This window comes from Montipora capricornis, chromosome 2 (genome assembly GCF_036669925.1).
Source record: "Montipora capricornis isolate CH-2021 chromosome 2, ASM3666992v2, whole genome shotgun sequence".
Classification (NCBI taxonomy): Eukaryota; Metazoa; Cnidaria; class Anthozoa; order Scleractinia; family Acroporidae; genus Montipora; species Montipora capricornis.
Window position 1 is genome coordinate 24,139,776 of NC_090884.1, and position 10,000 is coordinate 24,149,775.

Consider the following 10,000-nt stretch of genomic DNA (forward strand, 5'->3'; position numbering starts at 1 on the left):
GCTTTTATACTGTCAGTTCATTAAACCACAAATAAATTTCTTGGAGGGGGGAGGGGGCATATCTACAACATGCCCTCCAAGACCTGTCATTTATTCGGTACACAGCGTAAAATCGAGAAATACAGTATAACTACTTGGTGTAACCCTTAACACCTACAACTGTATTTAGAAAAGTAACCAAAGTCACAAGACAAAGAGACTGAGATTGACTGACAAAGAGTAAATTTAATTTTGAAAAATACAGACCAAGCTCACACCATCTTTCACTCAAAAATTAGCAAACCACAACTATTGATAATCAACAATGCATAAATCAGTTGATTTTCTTGGCAGGAATTTGAGTTAATTTTTTTTTGAAAATTGAGCGAAAGGGAAAAGAACATTATTGCTTACACTTATCTTGAAGTTTGCCTAAACCAAGTTTTAAATAATGTGGTTCTTGTTATCTATAAGACAAAAGCTACTGGAATTTGTTTTCAACATTTGTTCCTTTTGACACCATAACAGAATTAATGTTACACACCAGGAATTAAGCTTTTCTGATTATGACATTTAAATAAGTCATCTACAGACTTAAAAGGGTGCATGGAATAAAGTAGTATTGATGTATCATTGTTCAGTGTAAATAAGGCACTACAGTAGACAAGCCATTTATGACCTCTTTACAATTCCTTCGCATTGGAAAGGGTGAACTTATTGACATTTTTGGACTGTAATAGGTGTTATACTCACCGTTTTAAATTTGACAACCCTGCAAGCATTTACATTTTTGCTGTACGAGTTGGCTTGTGAGAAGAAGTATTTTTCACAGGTATGCCACAGCTCATACAGCAACAATGTAGCCTCTGCTCGCTGGGTAAAATTTGACACACTTTTTCAATGTAGATCACACATGCAGATCAGGAGCATTACATAACTGAACTGATCAAAAAATATTTTTGTTCTACCAGAGATACTAACCTCAAAAACTAAAAATAAAGAACATAAATGTTTTATGGGGTTAGAAATTAGGACCAGCCTTCCCCTTACACAGTCAAACCTCTGTTAAGCGGCCCTCTATTAAACTCTTTTCCCTAGTCCCCCTCTAAAATGAATCTTTCAGGAATCATTCGGAAAAGTTCGCTAAATCATCGGATATTCGTCGGATCGCTACGAAATTTCGTCACTAAGGAGATAATATAATTAGCAAATTACTGGCCAAGGTTCACATAGCAATGAAGCAATCTCGCGACACAACGATCATTTGAATTCATTTCTCTCTGTTCTTGTCTTGCAGGGCCATCGCGTCTTCTTCGAGACAAACGGTTTGCACTTCGGAAGAGGCTTGGCAGATGTTTTCTGGTGATTTAGATGTCGGTGAAGACACATTGGGATGACTGAAGAGGAGGAGTACGATTTGGATCGCCAATTACGCTTTTATAGCGATGAATCGAGGTGAGCAATCGCTTGATTGTGTGGTGAAATTTTGTGAAATTTTAAAGCGTCGCTTCAACAGAGCACGCGGTCGTCCTTTGCATGCGATGAAATTTTCTCCTTTTGCTTTAAGCATAGAAACCCATGTTTTTTCTTTTCAAAAACATCTACAATTCATGTTTAAGTCATAAAAGTCTTAGATTTGTCGTCAAATACCGTTATTAGTACAACAGATGTTTTGTAGTTCGAAGGGACGCTTATCGCGCGAGACAAACAGCTGATTGTTTGGTCATTTACATGCACGCAGCATTGATTGGGGCCTATGATGAATGAATTAGCGTTTCGTGCGTTCGAATTTAAAGCCCTGTTATTAAATTTACACGCTCTGCTAAGTAAAGTGAGAGAAAAATACCTCTAAAATTCAAGATCGATCGTTTGTGACCTTCACTGAAATTTGATACTTTGGTTATAAATTTCAACCTACTGATTCTGTTGTGATTTATTTCGAGTCGATTTGTTATAAAATTCGTATGATACGTTTGCTATAGGTTAGTTCAACCGAGCGACTCTTTTGTGATTTGTTTGGGTTTCATTTCTTAAAAAAATTGGTATGATATTTTGCAAAAACTTATTTCAACCCACGGATTCTTTTGTGATTTCTTTCTGTTTCAAATTTGTAACAGGTAACTTTCTTTCTTCTTTTCAGTGACGACGAGTTCATTGGCGACCAATCTACTCCCAACACGACAAGTTTTCTTACTGCAGTAGAAACTAATCCCGTTTCCACCTCTTCCACAGCTTCAGCAACATCTGCTGGGCAGTTGGTGACCTCTGTTAGTCAGATATTGTCTCCTCCAGTGGCCACCTCTGTACAGAGCTCTGTTGCTGGGCCCTCTTCTCATCCTGTGGGGTCATTTTATGCCACCCGTGCAGTAACTCGTGCTGCACCTCGCAACGTACCCTGCGCAGCAACTGCTGTCCCCCAGATAGGAAAAGGGAAAGGAAGAGGTGGAAAGCGGGGGAAAGGCCCTGCGGCTCGTGCTCCTGCGACCCCGGCAGCTGCAAGTGCTTTGGCGCCTTTCCTTTCGTATGATGACCCCGATATAGGTAATCCCGCACAATTTCCCCATCCCCAGTTTACCCCTGCTCGACCTCCGGGCATTCATCTTGAGGGCCCACTCCTAAGAAATAGCATGGTGAAACCTTTTGATTTCTTCAAGCTATTCTTTACAAAGGAAATGGTCGACAGTATAGTTTTGCATACAAACACCTATGCTTACATCCACATTGCTGCTGGTGGCTTCAAAAGTTACACATGCGCGGATGGAAGCTGGCGGGAAACAACACCTGATGAGATCCATAGGCTCATGGCTTTATTAATTTATTTCGGGTTAGTTAAAGTAGCGGGAGATGTAGATAAATATTGGAGCACGGCTACTTTGTTCCACGGCCTCTGGGCTAGATCAATCCTGCCCAGGTTGCCGTTCTTAGCCCTTATGGCTTTTTTGCATATCGTGGACCCCCTAAACAAGCCTGCTAGTAATAACTTAAGAAAAGTAGAGGCTCTTGTGCAGTATTTTAAGACAAGATGCCAAGTCTTGCACCAGCCGAGGCAACATGTCGCTACTGATGAGCGCATGGTGAAGTCCCGACACAGGTCGGGCATCTGACAATATATCAAGGATAAGCCCACTAAGTGGGGCATCAAGTTATGGGTATTAGCCGATAGCTCCAATGCCTATGTTCAGGATTTCAACATCTACATAGGTAAGGAGGCAGGGCGGGAAGTTAGTAATAATGGCCTTGGGTACGATGTTGTCCTGTGCCTTATGCAAAACTATCTCGACCAGGGCTATCATTAATTTATTGATAACTTTTATACATCTATGACCCTTGCCAAAGACTTGTTTAACCGTGGAACCCTTCTTACCGGTACTATTATAGATAGCAGAAGGGACTTCCCAGCAAGTCTGAAGAAAGGCAAGGAGTGGGGCAAAGGTAAGCCTACGGGAACTATGCGTTGGGTTAGGGATGCACCTGTGTTGGCATTGCAATGGATTGACAACAAGGTTGTCTCCATGATTACCACCGCCGGCAATGCAAATGAGACCACACAGGTGAACCGGAAGAGAAAGACCGGTGGTACCTGGAATGCCACTCAAGTTCGGCAGCCAGGGGTTTTCCACATGTACAATCAGTACATGAATGCCGTGTATCGATCAGATCAGATCCTCGCCACCCACAATGTACAGCGGAAGTGCATGAGGTGGTGGAAAACCTTATTTTTCCATCTTATTGATTTAGCCGTAGTCAATAGTTTCATCCTCTTCAAGGAACAACAACGTAAGTTCCCAGATAATGAAGCTCTTAGGCGACCTGCCAAATACTCATTGGGGTGCTACCGGGAGGAGCTTATTCGTAACATCTGTGATCTCCCTGTCGTAGATAGGCCCCCCAACTAATGAATCAGTTAGGCCTAGTACCTTGGGTGCATTTGATCTAAGCCACAGTCCAATTTTTTTGGACGTGAAAAAGCAGTGTGTGGTGGGTGTGCGTGCGGGAGGGAAGGGGTCGCTTTTTTGTGCACACCTCCTGCAGTGCACCCCAGTGCCAGGGGTTACACATGCACGTCACAAGGGAACGAAACTGTTGGCAAGTGTTTCACTCGTGGCAGTTTCAAGATAAGTTTGGTAAATAAATGATAAATGAACCCCAAGGTAGCTAAGATCTAGAACTGTACATAATGTTGAACTGTATATAATGTTAGTACCGTTGTGTTATTGAAAAAAACAAACCAAAAAAATTAGAGTAGCATTTTTATATGTCTTTATACTTATTTTACATATTGCTTGTTGTTATCACATACTAATGCCTTTTTGTCTTGAGTGTAGGGTCTATCATCTCTTCATAGATACTGTTATCTCTCAAGAGATACTGTTATCTCTCAAGAGATGATAGGGGTAAGTGGTAGGTACCCCACCCCCTTTTTTTTTTTCAGGTCTTTCCTCAAGGCAGATGAAGTGTAACAACCAAGGATTGATAGAGGACCATTGTTCCACAAGTAAGTGAGATAATTATGTTCTGTGGTAGTTAGGGTTAACTGCTGTCCCCCAGATAGGAAAAGGGAAAGGAAGAGGTGGAAAGCGGGGGAAAGGCCCTGCGGCTCGTGCTCCTGCGACCCCGGCAGCTGCCAGTGCTTTGGCGCCTTTCCTTTCGTATGATGACCCCGATATAGGTAATCCCGCACAATTTCCCCATCCCCAGTTTACCCCTGCTCGACCTCCGAGCATTCATCTTGAGGGCCCACTCCTAAGAAATAGCATGGGGAAACCTTTTGATTTCTTCAAGCTATTCTTTACAAAGGAAATGGTCGACAGTAAAGTTTTGCATACAAACACCTATGCTTACATCCATATTGCTGCTGGTGGCTTCAAAAGTTACACATGAGCGGATGGAAGCTGGCGGGAAACAACACCTGATGAGATCCATAGGCTCATGGCTTTATTAATTTATTTCGGGTTAGTTAAAGTAGCGGGAGATGTAGATAAATATTGGAGCACGGCTACTTTGTTCCACGGCCTCTGGGCTAGATCAATCCTGCCCAGGTTGCCGTTCTTAGCCCTTATGGCTTTTTTGCATATCGTGGACCCCCTAAACGAGCCTGCTGGTAATAACTTAAGAAAAGTAGAGGCTCTTGTGCAGTATTTTAAGACAAGATGCCAAGTCTTGCACCAGCCGAGGCAACATGTCGCTACTGATGAGCGCATGGTGAAGTCCCGACACAGGTCGGGCATCTGACAATATATCAAGGATAAGCCCACTAAGTGGGGCATAAAGTTATGGGTATTAGCCGATAGCTCCAATGCCTATGTTCAGGATTTCAACATCTACATAGGTAAGGAGGCAGGGCGGGAAGTTAGTAATAATGGCCTTGGGTACGATGTTGTCCTGCGCCTTATGCAAAACTATCTCGACCAGGGCTATCATTTATTTATTGATAACTTTTATACATCTATGACCCTTGCCAAAGACTTGTTTAACCGTGGAACCCTTCTTACCGGTACTATTATAGATAGCAGAAGGGACTTCCCAGCAAGTCTGAAGAAAGGCAAGGAGTGGGGCAAAGGTAAGCCTACGGGAACTATGCGTTGGGTTAGGGATGCACCTGTGTTGGCATTGCAATGGATTGACAACAAGGTTGTCTCCATGATTACCACCGCCGGCAATGCAAATGAGACCACACAGGTGAACCGGAAGAGAAAGACCGGTGGTACCTGGAATGCCACTCAAGTTCGGCAGCCAGGGGTTTTCCACATGTACAATCAGTACATGAATGCCGTGTATCGATCAGATCAGATCCTCGCCACCCACAATGTACAGCGGAAGTGCGTACCTTGGGTGCATTTGATCTAAGCCACAGTCCAATTTTTTTGGACGTGAAAAAGCAGTGTGTGGTGGGTGTGCGTGCGGGAGGGAAGGGGTCGCTTTTTTGTGCACACCTCCTGCAGTGCACCCCAGTGCCAGGGGTTACACATGCACGTCACAAGGGAACGAAACTGTTGGCAAGTGTTTCACTCGTGGCAGTTTCAAGATAAGTTTGGTAAATAAATGATAAATGAACCCCAAGGTAGCTAAGATCTAGAACTGTACATAATGTTGAACTGTATATAATGTTAGTACCGTTGTGTTATTGAAAAAAACAAACCAAAAAAATTAGAGTAGCATTTTTATATGTCTTTATACTTATTTTACATATTGCTTGTTGTTATCACATACTAATGCCTTTTTGTCTTGAGTGTAGGGTCTATCATCTCTTCACAGATACTGTTATCTCTCAAGAGATACTGTTATCTCTCAAGAGATGATAGGGGTGAGTGGTAGGTACCCCACCCCTTTTTTTTTTTTCAGGTCTTTCCTCAAGGCAGATGAAGTGTAACAACCAAGGATTGATAGAGGACCATTGTTCCACAAGTAAGTGAGATAATTATGTTCTGTGGTAGTTAGGGTTAACTGCTGTCCCCCAGATAGGAAAAGGGAAAGGAAGAGGTGGAAAGCGGGGGAAAGGCCCTGCGGCTCGTGCTCCTGCGACCCCGGCAGCTGCCAGTGCTTTGGCGCCTTTCCTTTCGTATGATGACCCCGATATAGGTAATCCCGCACAATTTCCCCATCCCCAGTTTACCCCTGCTCGACCTCCGAGCATTCATCTTGAGGGCCCACTCCTAAGAAATAGCATGGGGAAACCTTTTGATTTCTTCAAGCTATTCTTTACAAAGGAAATGGTCGACAGTAAAGTTTTGCATACAAACACCTATGCTTACATCCATATTGCTGCTGGTGGCTTCAAAAGTTACACATGAGCGGATGGAAGCTGGCGGGAAACAACACCTGATGAGATCCATAGGCTCATGGCTTTATTAATTTATTTCGGGTTAGTTAAAGTAGCGGGAGATGTAGATAAATATTGGAGCACGGCTACTTTGTTCCACGGCCTCTGGGCTAGATCAATCCTGCCCAGGTTGCCGTTCTTAGCCCTTATGGCTTTTTTGCATATCATGGACCCCCTAAACAAGCCTGCTGGTAATAACTTAAGAAAAGTAGAGGCTCTTGTGCAGTATTTTAAGACAAGATGCCAAGTCTTGCACCAGCCGAGGCAACATGTCGCTACTGATGAGCGCATGGTGAAGTCCCGACACAGGTCGGGCATCTGACAATATATCAAGGATAAGCCCACTAAGTGGGGCATAAAGTTATGGGTATTAGCCGATAGCTCCAATGCCTATGTTCAGGATTTCAACATCTACATAGGTAAGGAGGCAGGGCGGGAAGTTAGTAATAATGGCCTTGGGTACGATGTTGTCCTGCGACTTATGCAAAACTATCTCGACCAGGGCTATCATTTATTTATTGATAACTTTTATACATCTATGACCCTTGCCAAAGACTTGTTTAACCGTGGAACCCTTCTTACCGGTACTATTATAGATAGCAGAAGGGACTTCCCAGCAAGTCTGAAGAAAGGCAAGGAGTGGGGCAAAGGTAAGCCTACGGGAACTATGCGTTGGGTTAGGGATGCACCTGTGTTGGCATTGCAATGGATTGACAACAAGGTTGTCTCCATGATTACCACCGCCGGCAATGCAAATGAGACCACACAGGTGAACCGGAAGAGAAAGACCGGTGGTACCTGGAATGCCACTCAAGTTCGGCAGCCAGGGGTTTTCCACATGTACAATCAGTACATGAATGCCGTGTATCGATCAGATCAGATCCTCGCCACCCACAATGTACAGCGGAAGTGCGTACCTTGGGTGCATTTGATCTAAGCCACAGTCCAATTTTTTTGGACGTGAAAAAGCAGTGTGTGGTGGGTGTGCGTGCAGGAGGGAAGGGGTCGCTTTTTTGTGCACACCTCCTGCAGTGCACCCCAGTGCCAGGGGTTACACATGCACGTCACAAGGGAACGAAACTGTTGGCAAGTGTTTCACTCGTAGCAGTTTCAAAATAAGTTTGGTAAATAAATGATAAATGAACCCCAAGGTAGCTAAGATCTAGAACTGTACATAATGTTGAACTGTATATAATGTTAGTACCGTTGTGTTATTGAAAAAAACAAACCAAAAAAATTAGAGTAGCATTTTTATATGTCTTTATACTTATTTTACATATTGCTTGTTGTTATCACATACTAATGCCTTTTTGTCTTGAGTGTAGGGTCTATCATCTCTTCACAGATACTGTTATCTCTCAAGAGATACTGTTATCTCTCAAGAGATGATAGGGGTGAGTGGTAGGTACCCCACCCCTTTTTTTTTTCAGGTCTTTCCTCAAGGCAGATGAAGTGTAACAACCAAGGATTGATAGAGGACCATTGTTCCACAAGTAAGTGAGATAATTATGTTCTGTGGTAGTTAGGGTTAACTGCTGTCCCCCAGATAGGAAAAGGGAAAGGAAGAGGTGGAAAGCGGGGGAAAGGCCCTGCGGCTCGTGCTCCTGCGACCCCGGCAGCTGCCAGTGCTTTGGCGCCTTTCCTTTCGTATGATGACCCCGATATAGGTAATCCCGCACAATTTCCCCATCCCCAGTTTACCCCTGCTCGACCTCCGAGCATTCATCTTGAGGGCCCACTCCTAAGAAATAGCATGGGGAAACCTTTTGATTTCTTCAAGCTATTCTTTACAAAGGAAATGGTCGACAGTAAAGTTTTGCATACAAACACCTATGCTTACATCCATATTGCTGCTGGTGGCTTCAAAAGTTACACATGAGCGGATGGAAGCTGGCGGGAAACAACACCTGATGAGATCCATAGGCTCATGGCTTTATTAATTTATTTCGGGTTAGTTAAAGTAGCGGGAGATGTAGATAAATATTGGAGCACGGCTACTTTGTTCCACGGCCTCTGGGCTAGATCAATCCTGCCCAGGTTGCCGTTCTTAGCCCTTATGGCTTTTTTGCATATCGTGGACCCCCTAAACAAGCCTGCTGGTAATAACTTAAGAAAAGTAGAGGCTCTTGTGCAGTATTTTAAGACAAGATGCCAAGTCTTGCACCAGCCGAGGCAACATGTCGCTACTGATGAGCGCATGGTGAAGTCCCGACACAGGTCGGGCATCTGACAATATATCAAGGATAAGCCCACTAAGTGGGGCATAAAGTTATGGGTATTAGCCGATAGCTCCAATGCCTATGTTCAGGATTTCAACATCTACATAGGTAAGGAGGCAGGGCGGGAAGTTAGTAATAATGGCCTTGGGTACGATGTTGTCCTGCGACTTATGCAAAACTATCTCGACCAGGGCTATCATTTATTTATTGATAACTTTTATACATCTATGACCCTTGCCAAAGACTTGTTTAACCGTGGAACCCTTCTTACCGGTACTATTATAGATAGCAGAAGGGACTTCCCAGCAAGTCTGAAGAAAGGCAAGGAGTGGGGCAAAGGTAAGCCTACGGGAACTATGCGTTGGGTTAGGGATGCACCTGTGTTGGCATTGCAATGGATTGACAACAAGGTTGTCTCCATGATTACCACCGCCGGCAATGCAAATGAGACCACACAGGTGAACCGGAAGAGAAAGACCGGTGGTACCTGGAATGCCACTCAAGTTCGGCAGCCAGGGGTTTTCCACATGTACAATCAGTACATGAATGCCGTGTATCGATCAGATCAGATCCTCGCCACCCACAATGTACAGCGGAAGTGCATGAGGTGGTGGAAAACCTTATTTTTCCATCTTATTGATTTAGCCGTAGTCAATAGTTTCATCCTCTTCAAGGAACAACAACGTAAGTTCCCAGATAATGAAGCTCTTAGGCGACCTGCCAAATACTCATTGGGGTGCTACCGGGAGGAGCTTATTCGTAACATCTGTGATCTCCCTGTCGTAGATAGGCCCCCCACTAATGAATCAGTTAGGCCTAGTACCTTGGGTGCATTTGATCTAAGCCACAGTCCAATTTTTTTGGACGTGAAAAAGCAGTGTGTGGTGGGTGTGCGTGCGGGAGGGAAGGGGTCGCTTTTTTGTGCACACCTCCTGCAGTGCACCCCAGTGCCAGGGGTTACACATGCACGTCACAAGGGAAC

General features: G+C 44.1%; 1 protein-coding gene across 1 annotated transcript in view; it reads left to right on the forward strand.

Moving 5' to 3' along the window:
* The first annotated feature begins 1,372 nt into the window (after positions 1–1,372).
* Positions 1,373–10,000, forward strand: part of LOC138036891 (uncharacterized) — a 9,559-nt gene continuing 931 nt past the window's right edge. Inside the window, exons 1-9 of the mRNA XM_068882943.1 lie at positions 1,373–1,434; positions 2,120–2,520; positions 3,358–3,411; positions 4,412–4,474; positions 5,486–5,539; positions 6,322–6,384; positions 7,396–7,449; positions 8,230–8,292; positions 9,304–9,357. Coding sequence (XP_068739044.1) covers positions 1,373–1,434; positions 2,120–2,520; positions 3,358–3,411; positions 4,412–4,474; positions 5,486–5,539; positions 6,322–6,384; positions 7,396–7,449; positions 8,230–8,292; positions 9,304–9,357 — 868 coding nt within the window. The remainder of the gene's footprint in view (positions 1,435–2,119; positions 2,521–3,357; positions 3,412–4,411; positions 4,475–5,485; positions 5,540–6,321; positions 6,385–7,395; positions 7,450–8,229; positions 8,293–9,303; positions 9,358–10,000) is intronic.